General features: G+C 38.0%; 1 protein-coding gene across 8 annotated transcripts in view; it reads right to left on the reverse strand.

The window, feature by feature from the left end:
- Window positions 1-21,126, reverse strand: part of MSH3 (mutS homolog 3) — a 185,272-nt gene that overhangs the window by 88,426 nt on the left and 75,720 nt on the right. For all 8 annotated transcript variants that reach the window (XR_013362092.1, XR_013362104.1, XR_013362096.1 and 5 more), the window contains one exon: window positions 6,173-6,305. Coding sequence is in view for 4 of the 8 variants with exons in the window: in XM_077866538.1 (XP_077722664.1) it covers window positions 6,173-6,305 (133 nt within the window). In the remaining 4 variants the exon portion in view is untranslated. The remainder of the gene's footprint in view (window positions 1-6,172; window positions 6,306-21,126) is intronic.

Here is a 21,126-nt window from a genome sequence, read left to right on the forward strand (position 1 = left end):
CTCTTCTTTATCCATCCGTCAGTTGACAGATACCTGGGCTGCTTCCATAATTTGGCTATTGTAAATAATGCTGCTATAAACATAAGGGTGGGGATCCCTGGGTGGCGCAGCAGTTTGGCGCCTGCCTTTGGCCCAGGGCACGATCCTGGAGACCCGGGATCGAATCCCACGTCGGGCTCCCGGTGCATGGAGCCTGCTTCTTCCTCTGCCTATGTCTCTGCCTCTCTCTCTCTCTCTCTCTGTGTGACTATCATAAATAAATAAAAATTAAAAAAAAAATAAACATAAGGGTGTATATATCTCTTTGAATTAGTGTTCTTGCATTCTTTGAGGATATGCAATTGCTGAAACACAGGGTAGTTTTATTTTTAACTTTTTGAGGAATCCCCCTGCCCATACTGTTTTCCACAGTGGTTGCATCACTTTGCATTCCCACCAACAGCACAGAGGGTTCCTTTTTCTTCACATCCTTGCCAAAAACTGTTGTTTCTTATATTGTTGATTTTATTCATTCTGACAGTTGTGAGGTGCTGTAGTTTTGATTTGCATTTCCCTGATATGTGACGATGAGGAACTTTTCATGTGTCTGTTGGCCATCTGGATTGTCTTCTTTGGAGAAATGTCTGTTCATGCCTTCTGCCCATTTTTAAATTGAATTATTTATTTTGGGGGTATTGACCTGTATAAGTTCTTTACATATTTTGAATACTAACCCTTTATTGGATATGTTTGCAAATATCTTCTCCCATTTCATAGGCTGCCTTTTAGTTTTGTTGACCGTTTCCTTTACTGTGCAGGAGCTTTTTATTTTGATTAGTCCTAATCATTTATTCTTGCTTTTATTTCCCTTGCCTCAGACATATCTAGAAAGAAGTTACTATGGCTAATGTCAAAAAAGTTACTGCTTGTGTTCTCTTCTAGGATTTTTATGGCTTTAGGACTCACATTAAGTCTTTTACCCATTTTGGATTTATTTTTGTGTATGCTGTAAGAAACTGGTCCAGTTTCATTCTTTAAGATTTATATATTTATTATTAGACAGAAAGACTGAGTGCAAGTAGGGGAAATGGCAAAGGGAGGAGAGAATCTTAAACAGACTGCTCACTGAGTGCAGAACCCAATTACAGGGCTCAACCTCACAATCCTGACACCATGACCTGAGTTAAAATCAAGAGCCACACATTTAACCGACTGAGCCACCCAGTTTCATTATTCTGCATGTTGCTGTCCAGTTTCCCCAATACCACGGTTGAAGAAATTCTTTTTCTAAAGATTTATTTATTTTTTGAGAGAGTGAGAGCAAGTGGGGGGAGGGGTAAAGGGAGAGAATCTTTAAGCAGACTCCTGACTGAGTGCAGAATCAGACAATGCAGGGCTCAATTTCACCACCTATGAGATCGTGATTTGAGCTGAAACCAAGACTTGGATGCTTATCTGACTATGTCATCCAGGTGATCTTCAAGTGTCTTTTTCCCATTGGATATTCTTTCCTGCTTTGTTGAAGGTTAAGTGACCATATAATTGTGGATTTGTTTCTGGATTTTCTATTTTGTTCCATCAATCTATGTGTTTATTTTCATGCCAGTACCACACTGTTTTGATTACTGGAGCTTTATAATAAAACTTGAAGCCCAGAACTGTGATGCCTCCAGCTTTGCTTTTCTTTTTTAAGATTGCTTTAGCTATTTGGGGTTTTCTGAGGTTCCACACAGATTTTAGGATTGTTTGTCCTAGTTCTGTGGGAAAAAAAGCTGTTGGTATTTTGATAACGATTGAATTAAGTCTGTAGATTGCTCTGGGTAGTATAGAATTTTAATAATATTTGTTCTTCCAAATATTGGAAGATGGAATGTCTTTCCATTTCTTTGCGCTGTCTTCAATTTTTTTCATCTGTGTTAAGCTTAATTTTTTAATTTTTATTTTCATTTGAGTTGACACACAATGTTACATTGGTTTCAGATGTACAACATAGTAATTTGACATTATACATTATGCTTGCTCACCATAAGTGTAGCTACCATCTGTCACAATGTCATTATTATATATATCAGTGACTATATTCCCTCTGTGGTATCTTTTATTCCTGTAATTGACTTATCCATAACAGGAAACATGCACCTCCACTCTCTTTCATCCATTTTGTCCATTCCCCCACCTCCTTCCTTCTGGCAACCATCAGTTTGTTCTCTGTATTCACATGTCTGATTCTGCTTTTTTGTTTATTCATTTGTTTTCTTTTTCTCAGTCTTATTTCACATAGCTCTAGGTCTATCATGTTGCAAATGGCAAGATCTCATACTTTTTTTATGGCTGAAAAATATTGTATATATACAACACACTTTCCTTTTCCATTTGTTCATTTTTGTTTTTTGGACTCCACATGTAAATGAAATCTGACTTATTCACCTTTCTCTGACTTATTCCACCTAGCATTATACCCTCTATATCGATTCATGTTGACAGAAATGTTGAGATTGCTTTCTTTTCATGGCTCAGTAATATTTCATTCTGTAATATTCCAATATATATCTCATCTACTTTTTTTTAAAGCTCTCATTTAAATCCCAGCTAGTCAACATACAGTGTATTACCAGCTTCAGGTATACAATTCAGTGACTCAATAGCTATATGCAACACCAGGTACTCATCGCAACAAGTGTACTCCTTAATCTCCATTACCAATTTCACCCAATCCTCCACCTACCTCCCCTGTGATAACCATCAGTTTGTTCTCTATAATTAAGAGTCTCTTCCATGGTTTGCTCACTCTCCCTTTCTTCCCCCATGCTCATTTGTTTTGCTTCTTAAAATCCACAAGTGAAACCATATGGTATTTGTCTTTTTCTGACTTTTTTCACTTAGCATAATATTCTCTAGGCTCCATCCACATCATTACAAATGCCATGCTTTTGTCCTTTTTAAGGTGGAATAATATTCCATTGTGTGTGTGTGTGTGTGTGTGTGTGTGTACACCCTTTGGCGCACGGGTCCCGGGATCGAGTCCCACATTGGGCTTTCTGCATGGAGCCTGCTTCTCCCTCTGCCTGTGTCTCTGCCTCTCTCTATGTGTCTCTCATGAATAAATAAAATCTTTAAAAAATAAAAAAAATTAAAAAATAAACTTCCCTCTTATGGCCACCTTTGCTGCATCCCAAAAGTTTTGGACCATCACATTTTCATTTGCATTTGTTTCCATGTAGTTTCTTACGTTTACGTTTCCTTTGATTTCTTGGTTGACCCATTTAACATTTAGTAGCATGTTGCTTAACCTCCATGTATTTGTGGTATTTCCAGATTTTTTCTTATGGCTAACTTCCAGTTTCATAGCATTGTGGTCAGAAAAGATGCATGGTATGACTTGGATCTTCTCAAATTTGCTGAGGTATGTTTTGTGGGCTAGTATGTGATCTATTCTGGAGAATGTTCTATGTGCATTTGAAAACAATTGTAGATTCTGTTGGTTTAGGATGGAATGTTCTGAGTAGATCTGTTAAGTCCATCTGGTCTAGTGTGTCATTCAAAGCCATTGTTTCTTTGTTAATTTTCTGTTTAGATGATGTGTGTATTGATGTAAATGAAGTGTTACAGTCCTCTACTATTATCGATTATCAATTAGTCCCTTTATGTTTGTTATTAACTGCTTATGTATTTGGGTGCTTCTATGTTAGGAGCATACATATTTACAATTGTTTACCTTCTTCTTGGATTGTCCCCTTTATTATTACCTAGTGCCCTTCTTTGTCTCTTGTTACACTTCTTGTTTTAAAGTCTAGTTTGTCCAGTATTAAGTATTGCTACCCTGGCTTTCTTCTGACATACAATTACATAGTAGATGTATCTCCATTCCCTTACTTTCAATCTGCATGTGTCTTTAGCTCTAAAATGAGTCTCTTATGAGCAGCATATAGATGGGTCTTGTGGGACGCCTGGGTGGCTCAGCGGTCGAACGTCTGCCTTTTGCTCCGGCCATGATCTTGGGTCCCTGTGTTCGAGTACCACATCAGGCTCCCTACAGGGAGCCTGCTTCTCCCTCTGCCTGTGTTTCTGCCTCTCTCTCTGTCTTCTCATGAATAAATACATAAAATCTTTAAAAAAAAATCAGGTGACAATAAAAAAACAAGACTCATCTTTTCTTTTCTTTTTAAAAAGATTTTATGTGTTTATTCATGAGAGACACAAAGAGAGAGGCAGAGACACAGGCAGAGGGAGAAGCAGGCTCCCCGCAGGAAGCCTGATGCAGCATTCCATCCCTAGTCCGGGGATCATGCCCTGAGCCAAAAGCAGACATTCAACTGCTGAACCACCCAGGCGTCCCATGTCTTTTGATTGTTCAGTCCATTTACATTCAAAGTAATTATTGATAGATATGTATTTATTACCATTTTATTACTTCTTTTGTGGTGGTTTTTAAAGACATTCTCTAATCCTTTCTCGTCTTCCTCTCTTTCATATTTTGCTGATTTTCTATAGTGGATATATATGGATTTCTTTCTCTTTATTCTTTACAAGTTAGTGGTTTTGTATATGGTTACCATGTGGTTTCTATAAAACCTCTTCTGCATGTAGCAGTCTATATTAAGTTGATGACTGTTTAAGTTTGAATCCATTCTTTTTTCCTTCCCCCTCCAAGTTTTAGGTATATGTTACTATATTTTAAATCCTCTCTTGTGACTTCCTTGACTGATTTTTTACACAAATAGTTTTTTAGGGGGGAGGGGGCAGATTTCCTTTTATTTCACCTTTGGTTTAGGGGGGAGGGGGCAGATTTCCTTTTATTTCACCTTTGGTCCCTTCTTTCCACTCAAGGTCTCCTTTAATATTTCTTGAAGGGCTGGTTTAGTGGTCATCAATACCTTTTAGTTTTTATTTGTCTGGAAAACTATCTCTTCTTCTATCCTGGATGACAGCCTTGCTGGATAGAGTATTCTTGGCTGCAGATTTCTCCCATTCAGCACTTTGAGTATATTGTACCACTACTTTCTGATTTGCAAAGTTTCTGCTGAAAAATCTCCTGCTATCCTCATGGGAAAACCCTCTTTTGTTATTGTTATGACAAACTGTAAAGCTTAAATGATAAAAATCAAAATAATGTTTTTTACTTAGCTTCAATACCCAACTCATTTGCATATTGATACCACCACAGATATATTAGCAGAGTTTCCCTCTGGATAAATCACGTAAGAAGTTATTCTGGAGGACAACCTGGGTGGCTCAGCGGTTTAGTGCCGCCTTCAGCCCAGGGTGTGATCCTGGAGACCCAGGATAGAGTCCCACATCGGGCTCCCTGCGTGGAGCCTGCTTCTCCCTCTGCCTATGTCTCTTCCTCTCTCTCTCTCTCTCTCTCTCTCTCTGTCTCTCATGAATAAATAAAATCTTTAAAAAAAAAAGTTATTCTGAGGTCAAAAGAAATAAGACATCTTTTTTTAAAAATGGCTAGTCTATGGGTATCTGAGAGGTCAGTTGGTTAAGCATCTGACTCCTAGTTTCAGGTCAGGTCATAATCTCAGGATTGTAGGATCAAGCCTCACGTCAAGCTCTGTGCTCAGCACAGAGTTTGCTTGGGATTCTCTCTCCCCAATCTCAGTGCTCCTCTCTCCCACCACTGTGCTCACATGTGCTCTCTCTCAAATAAGTAAATGTTTTTGTTTTTTTTAAAATGGCTAGTCTAAGAAATTTTCTATTTTGATGATGATTCACATTTTGAGGATGAAACTTAAGAGTATCTTGTATCTTAATAGGAGGGCCTGTATATGTTGCTGTAGTTAACAGAAATGGGTGAACTTTACTTTTTACAATGCAAAAATTGGAATAATTTTAATTTGTGCAATTAAATGTTCTAAGAATTCTCTCATGATACCATTGAGATTTCACAAAAGAATAATAATGATAAAGCTCTGTGTTTTCCTTTAATATCTGGTGTCCTTATGTTAAAGAACATTATGAGTTTTCTTTTAAAAGGTTTTATTTATTCACGAGAGACAGAGAGAGAGAGAAAGAGAGAGGCAGAGACACAGGCAGAGGGAGAAGCAGGCTCCACGCAGGAAGCCTGATGTGGGACTCGATCCCAGGATTCCAGGATCATGCCCTGGGCCAAGGCAGGCGCTAAACAGCTGAGCCACCCAGGGATTTCCATATTATCAGTTTTAATAGATTTAATTTCTCTCACACTTACTTTTTTGTGATAAATGCTACAGAGTCCTCTCTCTATATCGGGCAATTTACGTAGATGATTTTCTATCTGACCAAACACACTGGATTCTGAATGGAGTACTTCAGAGACAGCATCTAGTCGAGCATTTATTTCCCTGTGAGAAAGAGTAATAACAATCATAAGATATGTTAGGAATTCAGAATATAGACATTTCCCACTCTCAAGCCCAGTACTGTGACAAGAGCTACTTAGAAAAACAGACTCCTCCATACCTCTGGCTCTTCCCTACCCCTATCATTTGAATCAAAGAGCAGGTACAAGGAAAATCATTAGCTAGGTGGAGCAGAAATTGGCTCATTAGGTTTTCCATTCCTTCTGGGCAAACACATAGACGACATTTCCCAGTTTCCCTCTGCAATTACGTATTGCCATGTACCCAAGTTGTAGACAATAACATGTATGCAGAAATGATTAAGCCACTTCTAGCTCTGGCCCATAAAAACCTCCTTTGTGATTGTTCACATCTGCTCTTTCCCCATCTGAATGTTGGGCCCAGAACAACCTAATGAGCCACCTGAAGACTCTCTCAGCCTGGATCTTTTAGTGGAGCAGAAAACCCATCGCTCCCACATTTGTTACCGGCTGGACTTTACATTAGCAAGAAGTAAACTTTTATTGTATTTAAACCACCAAGATTGAGGATTTATTTGTTACAACTGCTTGTTTTACCTTGGCTAATATAATAGGTCTACAATGGGCAACTGAGTTTTCTAGTCTGACTGAAATGGCTGATCATCTCAGTCAAAAACCAATTCATTCAGTCAGCCAAATATTCTGATCAAAGACTTGGTGGTGGGGATCCCTGGGTGGCTCAGCGGTTAAGTGCCTGCCTTCGGCCCAGGGCATGATCCTGGAGTACGGGATCAAATCCCACATCAGGCTCTCTGCATGGAGCCTGCTTCTACCTCTGTCTGTGTCTCTGCCTCTCTCTCTCTCTCTCTCTCTCATGAATAAATAAATAAAATCTTAAAAAAAAAAAGACTTAGTGGTGGTGGTGGTGGCTAAACTGACTGACTCTTTGACTGAAGTGGGATGAGGCATGTAGACTGAGCAAAGCGGAGCAGTAACAGAAAGTATAGAAGATAAGACATCAGGAGTCAGGGAAGACCAAAGTGGCAGGATTTCATCAGTGGCTGCACCCTAAGTGATGGGCAGGCCACTTGGGAGGAAATAGTGAGGCTGTCAATGGAAACCTGATTGACTAATAAATGTGCCCTGAATGCGATGCGGCCCCATCTAGTACCTATAAATGCCAAAGCCCACACTAGGTATGATGGCTATAATGTGGTATTAAAGACTGAGATAAGTAAACATACCTAGTAGATAGTGGGCCCTCAGAAAAAAAAAATTTTTTTTTCAATCAGTGAAAGAATGAACTGACATTTAGGGGCAAAGGGAAATATGAGCTACTGAATATACATTTGTCTAACAAAGTTCTGTTGTTATCACACACACAGAAGTGAAGGGCAAGCTTTACATCAGAACCCTGAGTAGATGACTGTTAAACTAAGTACTTTCCAATTAACTGAGTGCTTTACTCTTTATTATCCTTCAAACTACTTTGTGAGGTCATGCCTGCTAACAACATGCATACTAAGCTGGTTTCATTTTTGTTCCATTTTTCTCTGGCTCATACTCTACTGTGCAGAACAGGAATTTGGTTCAGTATGACATAGTAGAATACACCAGAGTTTTATAGAAATACACACTGGTTCCTCTATTCTCAGTTGCGTGGCCTCTCAAATCAATCCATCTCTACTGCCGTTACACTAGTCTAAGTAAAAATCATTTTTCATACAGACTGCAAAAAGAGCCTCCTAACTTTCTCCCATCCATTTCTCCCTTTTTCCAATCCATTTTCCACACTGTAGCCTGAGCAGTCTTCCAAATCTGCTTGAGTCTTATCTCTGGCTTTCAGCTCATCAATGTCTTGCCAATAATCTTAGATCCCTTTATTAACCCACTGGTCCCTGCTTACCTCTCAAGTCTCACCTCAGGCCACTATCACTCTCTTCCTCTCACTTTAAGTCTCAGTTAGACTGAACTTGTTTCAATATTTTGGTAACTCCAAGTTCCCTGACATCTGGGCCTCCTCATTTGCTGCACACTCTGCATTGAAGACTCTCTTTCTCTTTCCTACTACCTACCAGCTCCACTTTGGCCAACTCCTACTCACCCTTCTTCTGAAAGGGCCTTCTGGACTCATCAGACCAGATTTAATCCTTTGAAATCCTTTTCCATACAACCCTCTATTGCCTTTCCATAGTGAAAATCATAACTGTATTTATTTCTCTGTCTTTTCAGCTGGACTGTAAGCTCAGTGAGAAGAGGGATCATTTCTTCATTTCCACAGTTCTGTTATCACAATATGTGTTCAATAGGTAGTTCTTGAATTCAATTCAGCTCAATTCCAAAGACTACATATAAAGTAAATCAAAATGAGGCAAAAAAATTTAAATTTTCTTTGCATAGGATTGTTGTGATAAAATAAATCAATGTTTTACCCTAACGTTTACCCAAAATGCTATACAAATATAAAGTTTTATTTTAATAACTCACTCCTGCATAAATGAAAGATAACACCAATTGGAACAGACTAGGTTGATGCTACAGATGGTATGAGGACAGATAAAATAATACCATCTGTGAACGTATAAGACAGCCTACAAAGATAGCTGTGCTCTCAAAAATTACAAAGGTTGTTGGGATTTATGGAAAGATAAAAAGCAAAAGAGGTTAATAAAAACCTAAGTCATATTTATGAAATCTTCCAGAAGATCTTTTAAAAATAGACATAAAACTATAAATTTCTTAGAGATAAAAAAGGTGGTGGTATGTCGGTTCGCAATCTGGAAAAATACAAAGGTACTGGCTTTTTATTTTAGCCTAATGATAGCACAGGCAAAAGCATATTTACTATGAATCATTTTGGTTTTAAACCAGCCTTCATTGGTTAGGGAGGTAATAACTCAGAAGTTAAAAATCTGGGCAGGTGACCTCAGTTAAAATCCAGGCTCTATCATTTACCAATTAGTCTTGTCCTAGTTTCTCCATATATAAAATGGGAATAATAATGGTCTCTAACTCAGAGTTGTTACAAGACTGCAATGAAATAATGCATGCTAAACATTCACTACAGTGCCTGGTACATAGTAACTAATCAATACATATTAGCTGTTATCATCATTATTACAGCAATCTTTATTTGCTTATACAATTTGTCTGGTAGATACCACAAAGAACAGCATGGAAGGGGGGAAACAGCACCCAAAATATAATTGTGTACAGAGCCATAAGGCACAGACATGCAAAGAAAAATATTTGGTGCAAAATGAACAAGAAAGAATAGTCCGGGGTTCTCAAGTGCCAAATCTGACTCGTGGTGGTGACTTGAAGCACTGTGTTGAGACTGGTTAGTAGGCTGCACTGAAAAAGAATGCCATAACCCATTACAGACGTTTAGAACAGGCAGGGAGAGAATGAAAGGGTGTGTGGCACTGTTTACTATAAATTTCTCACCACTGGAGGAGCTAGTTCTACTTTTATCTCCTATATGCAGACCAAAAATGACTACTAATCAGGTTTTTTAAAAAAGTCTACATATCTTGGAACTGTACTTAGCAGCAATAACAAAACTGCCAAGTAACTCTAATAAAACAATATGTCAGATCACCAAAATAGAGAAAAAATATTTTGGTGCAATCAATGAGAGAGATTCAGTGATCATGACAGTCAAAAAAACAAGAAGTAGCACTGTCAAAAAGAAAAAAAAAAGTAGCACTGTCAACTAGATGATGATGAAAATATTTATGTCAAGATGCCCTACAGTATTCTATAGTCGATCTTACAGCGTTACACATTCTAAAAAATGAAAAGAAGGCACCTGAGTCATTTCATTCCATATGACAAAAAACAATGGACTTGAGGTCCTAAGGATGACAAAGATTCTTCTTTACCACCAAAGACTCAAGGACTAAGAGTGGGTGTCACTAGAGTCCTTCACATTTGAAAATGAATTGGGTGATGATGCCATCTGTTGTGTGTAGCTATCACTCAGAAACAGTACGTAACCTACCGCTGTTGACACCGTAAGGACATGTGATGAAGTCTGGACCTCTTGGTTGCTGTTTGTGGAAATGCCTCTATAATTCTAACATAAAGTTACTTGGGGGGAGAAAGCTAAAATACAAATTTCGGAGGAGAGGTGGTTTTTTGTTGTGTGTTTGTTCTGACTTTTCACTGAAAGGGTTGCTCTAAAGACAGATGATATAAAATGAGGAAATTAAATTCAGACATTACCATGCTAGCCATGCAATACGGCTCAACTACCTACCTAACACAGCTTTCTAACAGAAATATGACAGGGTTTATGATTACTTGGTTCTCCCTAGCATCACACACACCATTCACTGGTTCATTGAATGAACAAGTACCGAGGGCTTACAGAAGTATTGATTGTAGAAGCAGCAAAGGAAGATGTACAGGAAGATGAAGGCTACATTGTGAAAGCATGACAGCACAAGCTAGGCAGCCAGGCAATGAATGGTCACGTGAGGGACACAGGCCACACAGCAGCTCAGACTTTCTCCTGAGAATAATGGAGCCAATGGCTAATGTCTGAAAGGACAAGGACAGGGGCAGGAAGACTGGTGAGAAGGCATTCTAATTTGCATGTAGGATCTATAGCTCCCAGAGCAGTGGGGTTGATGATCTGAATTTGGGCAAAGAATAGAGGGATGAAGAGGCACACAGTTTTAAGAGATATAAGAAGGTCAAATTAACAGGAGTTGTGACAGATTAGATAAGGCAAGGAAGAGCACTGGGTGTTATACTGTATGTTGACAAATTGAATTTAAATAAAATTAAAAAGAAAAAAAAAAAAAAAAGACCAGGCAAGGAAGGTGGAGAAGAAGGAATAGTTTGAGTAAGGAGATGTGATACGAGTTATCCACAAATATTATGCTCAAGACCTTCCAGATAATGAAAGGTTTTATTTAGAAATTACATTCTAAAGAGCTATTTCGAGTATGTACCTTATTGCAAATTATAAATTACTAAACAAGCTTTCGAGGATTTTTATTACCCCTGTTCTAGTGATGCATCATTTTACGAATAGACAACAATTCACCCTTTTCAGAATATTAAACAGAACAATTTTCAGACAGCCACCCTCCATTACCAGTTTAGGATGTAAACTTGAGTCTTTGAAAAAAGCACAATATGATTTTTGCTTTTGGTGTTAATGAGAACCAGTACTTTCAGACTATCATTCTAATGAGGACAATCGAAAAAGCCAAATGAAACAAAAATGTGTTCATAAAAGCATCAAAGAACAAAATGGTAAGGAGTAACTAAACCAAAATCTAAAGGAAAACAAGAACCCAGAGAAGTAATCCAGCAGTCAAAGCCACTTTTACATTGAAGAGATCTACTGAAAAATGAGCTAGCCTCACAGTAAAGATGAACTTGGAGTAGGTTAGCATCATTTGGATGGACTAAAACATATCAAATGCTGAACCTGAATTAAGATGGTCCCAGAATGGTCACGCTACCAAGAACCTCGCAGAAGCATACCTTCACCCTAGCCCTCCCATTAACAGGAGTTAAATTTCCAAAGAACATAATCCGTACACAAAGATAATCAAGCATAAAAAGCAACTAGATGACTAAGAATCAAGAGAAACAAGAGGCAACAGGAACCGACATACAAATAACAAAGGTTTGGGCAGGAAAGGGGATGGTTAAATGAAACAAACAAACCTCAATAAATGAAAAGAAATCACTGAAAGAAAGCAAATGAAGCACAGAACAGCTGGTGAAATTGAAAATCAAATCAGTTATGTAATTTTTAGAGTATCACAGGTGATCTTTCTTTGCTCTCTGCTCTCTGTAATATTTTTACATCTGATTGTAGTGCCTGTCACATAGTTTCAGTGTGATTTAGTGAAATGTGTATTTCTTGTTTGTTCTCAAACACACTTTGAATCGACTGTGATTCCTAAACATTAGGATTCATATCTTTCATGAAATATGAGAAATTCTCATCCTTAATAAAGGATTGTCAAAGGACAATCTGATGAGGATTATGTTAGAGCACTTAATTCTCTTTTTGCCTTTCGCTCTTATATTTTTTATATTGTTTCTCTGTGCTACACTCCAGGTATCTATTCCTGTGTAACCCACCTACTATTTCTAAAAGTTGTATGTGGTTCTTTTTAAAAAACAACCTAATCTCTTTTGATGGCATTTTTGCTCTGTGCTCATATCTTTCATTCTTTTTTGTATTTCTTTTAACTTTAGCTTAACTGTTGATACTTAGCTTCATAATCCCATTATCTGAAGATCTTGGGATTCTAATTCTGCTCTTTAGAATTTCTGCTCACACTCATGGTTACTTGTCTCCCTGCCTTTTTGTAATTGAGGTTTTTAAGCTTATGGTAGAGCTTTCTCTTTGGGATACCCAGGAGGCCTGGACTGAGAGTACATCCCTTCAGGGAGGTTTTTTTATTTGCTTCTGCTAGGAACCCTGAGGCATGGGGCCATTTAAAACAAATTTCACAAGTTGGAAATTGCCAGACCACACAAACAGATAGTACAAATTAGAATAGGGAACCTGAGTGAGGATGAGCCTGTGGTTAAGAATTCTTGGCAAATTTTCCCTCTAAAGACTAGGCGAAGACAAACATATGGCCTTGTCCCTACTCTTTAGTGAAATTATGATCCTTTGAGGGTCTCACATTACCATATGCTCCCTAACTTCAACACAAGGCCTTCATTGAAGTTTCCCACAAGGCTTTTTAAAACCCAATTCTTTTGATTACCAACATCTGCAAAGGCCTAGGAAGGCAACTGCAGCAGCAAAGTCAACTCCCATTTCCAGCTCCTTCTTCAATCCGTTCCTTCAGTCTTCCTCCTCCTCCTTATTATTATTATTATTATTATTGAGGAAGCTCAGCTTTGTCCTAAAAGGATGTCTTATGATTTATACAACATATCTAGTTTTCATATAGGGAAGTATTTTTGACATTACAGCCACAGGAAATGAAGTCCTTTTGAGGGGATATATTGTGAAAATCCCCACCAGTAAAGGCAAAAAGAAAGGAAAAATAAAGCTGAGGAAGCCAAGAAGGGAAAGAGATCTCCCCAACTCTTCCTCCTCACGCTCTCCTGTATATCTCCTCCTCAGCACATATGAAAGGTGCCATTTACTGCTGGTCATGTGAACCAGTTTAGACTTCCCTGGAGGCCTGATTACCACAGAACAAAGCAAACCAGGTTCCTGTATGAACTAAGTCAGGGCAGATGTTTGAATAAGAGCCATTTGAGGTCACTTTTTTCTTGGCACAGCAGTTTCTGCTCATACGTTCACACAGCAAAGGCAGAGAGGCAGGGGTCAATACCAACCAATCTCAGCTCTCAGCTATGTATGACCTCCTACTCTTCCTTCCCATTTATGAGCAGTGTTGCGTCTCACTGGCAGGTTCATGGACCATGGGAAACCACAAAGAAAAGGGCCTCCCAACATAGCTCAGGGCAACAAGTTCCCAAGAGTTTAAAATGGCATTTGGGTTTGTTAATATAAATTAAATGGTAAGTGAAAGAAATACATAACATTTTATTACTTTATCATTTAGGCCAGAGTTATGAATTAGAAATAAAATGTTAATACTCCAAACATATGAGTTTACCAAAATAAAAGCCATGTAATTATTCAAGAGACTTAACTATCACTCAAATGTACTTAGTGCTTTAGAAATTACATAGAAATGTAGTCAATAGTAGGGACCTACTTCCTAACACCAACAATTTTCAGTTTTGCTAATTTCAATTATTTATGTGATTTAAATATGAAGAATAATCTTAGCATGTTTAATTCTTTTTAACAGTTTTCTAAAAACCTAATTTGAATCTAAAAAGTATTCTTCACTCACTCTTAACTGTGGTACTGAGCTATACAGCATATAGGAGATAAGTATTTTATCTTAGGTACAAAAGCTTTCCCTGTGTGCATCTCCTCCTCACTAGACTATATCTTGACCAAATCAGATTAGAAACTTGAGAGGAGGAATGTCTTGCCATTGAGACTGAATAATAAAAAATTTAAAGTTACTATCTTATACTATTATGGGAAAGAAGCAAAGAGTACTATGTATACCATGCCTCATCCATGTAAAAAGGAAGGGATGAATATATATTCATATTTATTTGCTTTTTAAAACAGAAAGTCTCTAAAAAGATACACAAGAAAATTACCATGATTATCCAGTAGGAACTGGGCAGATGTGGGGCAGGGATGAGAGGCAAACTTTCACTATATATTTTTTTACCTTTTTTTTTTTAATATTTTATTTATTTGAAAGAGTGAGAACACAGTAAGAGTAAAGGTGAGGAAAGGAGGCAGACTCCCCACTGAGCAGTGAGCCCAATGTGGATTCCATCCCAGAACACCAGACCCCAGGATCACAACCTGAGTCAAAGGCAGACACCTAACCAACTGAGCCAACCGGGGACCACTCTTTTTCCATTTTTAAGCTCTGCAGCTATGTGAAGGTATTGCCTATTCAGAAATTTGAATGAGTGAATCATTAAAAAAAAAAAAAGAAGAAGAAAACACAGTTGAAACAACAACTACAAAGTTAAAGGAGAAACAGCCCATCTCTGGCAACAGACTGCTAGGTGTTCATTAAATACATCTTCTTCATCCTTGACAAATATTTGTTAACCTCCCTTGCAGTTAAGTGACACCATCAGAACGAGTTTTAGCCAATGACATGTGAGCAGAAGTGGCACCTGCCACTACAAGACCTGGTGAACCAAAAATATGTCCTCCCTGCTCTGCCCCCTTCCTCTGGCTGGATGTCAGTGCCCAGCCTGTGGAGTTCCTAAATGCCTATCTGATGAGTTCCAGCCCACCCTCAATCTGGAAAGACCATGGATTGTTTATGCAAAGAAAATAAAGACAAGATCAACTTCCACTGTTAGAGCAGTCACATTGTGTGGTGTTTTCTTGTTGTTAAGCAGTTAGTTTCTCCAACCAGTGTCAGTATTAACAAACACATTAACATGTATTTAGTCAATCAGAACAGAGGCTGAGCTTTCTAAGTTCCTGAGACTTAGGTTTAGAGCATTAAATAAATGAGAAACGTTGGGATCCAAGCCTGACCACATAAGATGACAGAGTTGAAGTGTTAATGGCTGCATCATTTTAAGAGAGGACTGACAGAGACACTACCTACTCACCAGTGTTCCTTGCAAATTCTCCTCACAATCCTGACCGCAGGTCCAGGCAAAAGATAAAACACAGGGAAGTACCAGATTCAGCAGACCTGACCAGACAGATGCTGGGACAACAGACAGCACACAGCCTCCACCCTGTGATCCCTGGAAGCCTCCAGCTGGGTCATCATACAACTGTCTTCATTTTAACTGCTGCATCATATTCTAATGTGAGACTAGATAACTATTCCCCTATTAATAACTAGTTGCTCACATTTTTTTGGTTATAAATTATAACCAATTATAAAGACTATATCTATTTTCCTTAACCACATAATTGATACTAGGAACCAGAGCAATTCTTTATATACGCTGTCTCATTTGGTCCTTACAACAACCCTGTGAGTCAGGTATTACAGTTCCCACTTTACAGGTGAAGAAATGGAGATGTTCAAAATTCATAACTTGTACAAAGTGACACAAATGAGTGAGGGAAGAAGAAATAAAGGTCAAGTCCTCCCAAACTGTGCTTCTAGATGGGCCCTTTGTACTAGTTGGATATCTTGGATAATTAACCTGAGTTTCAGTTTTCTCCATCTATAAAATGAAGTAAATAACTAACCCCAAGGATAGCTGGAAGAATTAACAGACATACAGACATATCACAGGCTCAAAAAAAGTACTGTCAGACATCAGTTTTCTGCCCTGCCATTTTCTTCTCACTCCCACATAGGACCCATTTACAGAGTAACACATCTTACCTCTCAGCCCTCAGCCCTCTCCTTACCATGGCTAGTTTTCTTTCCTCGACCCTTAGATTTGGACCTCTGCTTCTTTCTACACAAATACTTTCCTTACTCTTTTTTTTTTTTTTTTTTAACATATAAATGTCACTTTCTGTTCCCTAAAATCAATCTAACGTTTTGTACAAATACCTTCACCCGGACAGATACAGACCAGGATGCTTTTCAAAAGTAAGACAGATGGATGGTTTTTCAGAGTACTTTACTTCAGGCACAAAAGTGCAGAATGTCTGCAACTTACAAAATTCAATCATTCTTTACAATGTCACTTCAGATGTTGAATGTGTAATACATTTCAATGATAATCAAAACACTTGTTTCCACCCAAGAGATGAATATATCCAATCTACTTGTGCCAAAAGGAGGAAAGACGAAACTGTTGAGCTTACCTGTTATGGGATAAATTGTGTCAACAAAAAAATACAGGAGTTCCTACTCCTCTGGAAACAGGATAATTGTAGATGTAATTAGTTAAGATAAGGTTATACTGGAACAGGGTAGGCCCCTAATCCAATATAATTCCATCCTTACTGAAAGAATGTCATGTAGGGGCACCTGGGTGGCTCAGTCAGCTGAATGTCTGCCTTGGCTCAGGTCATGATCCTGGAGTTCCCGAATCCAGCCAGAATCCACCCTGCATCCTCCAGCTCCCTGCAGCAGGGAGTCTGCTTCTCCCTCTCCTCCCTGCTCCTGCTTTTTCTCGGTGAAGAAGAAGAAAGAAGAAGAAGAAGAAAGAAGGAAGAAGGAAGAGGAAGAAGAAGAAGAAGAAAGAAGAACGAAGAAGAAAAGAAGAAGAAGAAGAAGAAGAAGAAGAAGAAGAAGAAGTAGTAGTAGTAGTAGTAGTAGTAGTAGTAGTAGTAATGTGAACAGATATGCACACAGGAAGACACCATGTGAATGCGAAGGCAGACAAAAGAGAGATGCATCTACAAGCCAAGTGATATCAAAGATTGCCAACAAACCACCACAAGCTAGGAGTGAGGCATGGAACAGCTTCTCCCTGTGAGAACTCAGAAAGAACTGTGCAGCAAATGAGCTATCCAGTTTGTGATACTTTTTTATTCCTAGCAAACTAATGCACTATCTAAATCACCCATTGTGGAATTCAAATTACACAGAAATGGCATTAAAGAGTCAGAGGAAAATCACAGTATACCCAAATATTTCTAAGCAAATTCCAATTCAGGTGTGTTCAGAGTTATGAGTCAGACCTTTTACATGATACTTAAAACCAGCTATGCCTAAGGTGGGAGGATGCAACCTGGTTTCCTTACTAAGTTGCATGACTTATGCCAAGTAATTTCTATTTACTCTAATTCCACTAAGAGTTGACAAAAATGCAAGATGTTGCCAAACCACTTCTCCCACTGTTAAGTGTTAATGTTTTCATACCTGACCAAGCAATTGTTCCACTAAAACAAGGAATCATATGTAGGAAAACTGCTTCTACAGTGCTTTTAAAATCAAGGAGTTTTTCTTAGAAAAATAAATTTCTCTTACAGAGGTGTGCCTTTATTTTCAAAACCTACTTAGAACCCTAAGATTTTCAAATGGATTCATATGTTCATAATTTCCTGAGTATCTATTATATTCAAAGCACTATGAGCCCCCAACACATTCTGTGGGGGTTGGTGATGGAAGGGTAAGGTGCTGAACAAAATTGAGGGGAGTTAACTTACTACAGAAGAAGAAAGGAGTTTAAAAAGGAGGACTTCTCAAAGGAGATATCGGAGTTAAGGGTTGAATGACTATTTTAATAATTCATTCAATAAATATTTATCGAATGCTTGTTATAAATAAAACACACAATTTAGTGAGAGACTGATATTAAATAAACAGAAAAAACAAATATCAATCATATTAAGCTCTATATGCTATTAAAGAATGGCACAAGGAACATAATTTAGATTAGGCAGAGAAAAATCTCTCAGAAGTAACACTTTAAAGTTAAGACTTAAAAGAGAAGGAGTCAGCCATGTGAAGACTGAAGAGAAAAAAAAAACATTCTAGGTAGAGAGCTCAGCAAATGCGAAGACCACAGGATGAGAAAAAGCTTTGGGATGTGCAGGAACCAAAGAAAGGCCAGACTGACCAGAAGATGATGAATGCATGGATGCAAGAGAGAATCAACCAGAAGAGCCATGTTTAAAAATTTTAACTTCATTTGAAGCACAGTGGAAAGCCAATGGAGAGTTTAAGGCAGGGGAGTCTTTATCCTGAAAAAGAGATCAGTTAGGATACTGCAGATGTCCAAGTAAGAACTAACGTAGTTTAGACCAAGGTGATGGCAGTGGAAATGACAAGACATGCACAGACTCTGGATAGATTTTAGAGCTAAAGGCAACAGGACTTAGTATTAGATTGGGCATGGCTGTCAAATAGGAAACATCCAGGATAACTTCCTGGTCTAAGCAACTTCTTTGGTAGAAGTGCAGTTCCTAGAATGGGGAAACCAGGATGGGGAAGAGGGCTAAATACATGAAGTTTGAGCTATCTGTGATATATCTATGTGCTTATGAATCTAAGCTGAAATATCTAAGCCTGGGGAATAGGAGAGCAAAGACCAGAGATACAGATTTGGGAATCACTGACATTTTGATATTTAGAGTCATGGGAATAGATATGTTCTTAGTGGTAAGGGTAGAAGACAGTAAGAAGAGAAGAGGCAGTGAGGGGAGGTTTAGGGAAGAAAGAAACCTCAGCTCCTAAAGTTCAGGTCTCTGAAATACCAACATTTAAAGGATACCTAGAGATAAACAGAAAAAAAAAAAAACTTGTGAAGAAACAAGCAGCAAACTAGAATGGAAACAAAGACGAGTACAAATTTCCACTTTAGACAAAGGAAACAGATTGTACAAAGGTCCAGAAATAAATGACACCTCAGTGTGCTGTGAGAACTGCAAACTGTAGGGAACAACATAATCATATATGCATTTTTTAAAAAGTAATCAATTCATAGTGCAGAGCAGAAATAGAGAAGGGCAACACCAGAGGCATGGAGATACTCAGTTTCCTCAAAACACAAAAAGCCTTTCATGAAAAGGCTTTCATCTGGCTGTCTTTCATAAAAAATGATTTTACAAAAAGGCAAGGTGATATAATAGTACCTCTTGCCAGAAATCCAGTGTTTTCACTGTTGAACAAAATAATCACTAGAAGGGAAGGAATTGATTTCCCAGATTCTGCTTTGTGAGTAATAATATCCTGCTCTGGGTATGTGGTATGTGTACACACATGTATGTGTGCATGAAGACACACACACACACACACACACACACACACACACACACACACACATACACCTTTATTTCCAAGAAATCGCTCTCTCACTAAAGGAAATGCTTTGTTTCCGATCTGTTCCATTCAGCATTCAAACTGAGTATTTTCTGAGGCAGAGATGTCCTAGTATGGACAATCCTAGCTCCAATATGGAGCTGTTGGAGATAATGTGACAAAGTCATCAGCATATGAGCTATAACAACCATGACCCCAGATAAGATCCTAAGTAGTGCTGAAAGTGAAAGAAGAGGTCCCAGGAGAGCGCTCTGGGTAACATCAACATTTAAGATGCAGACAGAAGAGATACAAAGGAAATCCACAACTTATTTTTGTTTAATATTTTAAGACACAGACTATGCTACCAAATGTTGAATCCTTCTTCTGGATGAACAAATCTGCCTTGGAAATTACAATTTTGCCTAAAACAACAGTTTATTTTATTTTTTTAAAAGATTTTATTTATTTATTCATGAGAGACACACAGAGAGAGGCAGAGACATAGGCTGAGGGAGAAGCAGGCTCCATGCAGGGAGCCCGATGTGGGACTCGATCCCAGAACCCTGGGATCAGTCCTGAGCCGAAGGCAGATAGATGCTCAACCACTGAGCCACCCAAGACGTCCCTAAAACAACATTTTAGAGACTCATCCCATACTTCCCAAAGTTTTCTTTTTCCCCCTCTTTCAAAATTAACAAGCAGAATTTGTGTTTTAGGGCTTTTTGACCAAACCAACAAAGAACATATGGTGTTTATATATAAAATTGACAAGATCTTATCAATTCAAAGCAACAGAAGAAATTCAAAGATGGAACTTCAAAAGAATGAATTCAAAATAATATAATTTTAAAAGGTCTTAGGACTAATGACTGGCCAATGTGACATTCATTTATAAGAAGAAGCCAGAAAACTACACTGAAGAATCACCTTGCCTAAAACTGGAGAACTGATAAAAAGTAGAGATCACAACACATAAGAAAGCATAACCAATTTATAAAAAACAAACTCTTAAATACAGAGAACTTATAATTGCCAGAGGGAAGTGGGTGGGGAGATGTGTAAAATACGTGATGAGGAGTAAGACTATACTAATCATGATGAGCACTGAGTAAGGCATAGAATTGCTGATTCACTACATTGTACACCTGAAACTACTATAACATCGTATGTTAATTATACTTGAATTTTTAAAATTATAGAAAAATAAAATGGCTTTCAGCCTCTCAAAAAAAATAAAAAAATAAACAACAAAAGGGGGGGAAGCTAATTTGGTTTCAACAAAGTAAAATCCAGTCTCAATAATCTAAGTAAATTCTTTGACTCAGTCAGTATATATAGGATAAAAGCCATTTATCTTTTCTAAAAGTCACTAGTAAAATTCTACACCAAAGAGACCATTTTATACAAAAAAAAAAAAAAAAAGTATCAGGAGTTAAAAATCTTCTGAAACTTAAAAAAGTTGGTTCTGGATTTATGAACTGTGTGACTGCCCCAGGAACTAAAATGGGCTGAAAAACAAAAACAAAAACAAAAACAAAAACTTTAAGGATTTAAGAAAATTCGTGGGTAACTAACAAATAATGGGCTCTTGGAGAACTTTGGGAGATTGACCTTACCTTG

This window comes from Canis aureus, chromosome 2 (assembly GCF_053574225.1).
Source record: "Canis aureus isolate CA01 chromosome 2, VMU_Caureus_v.1.0, whole genome shotgun sequence".
In the NCBI taxonomy this organism is placed as follows: Eukaryota; Metazoa; Chordata; class Mammalia; order Carnivora; family Canidae; genus Canis; species Canis aureus.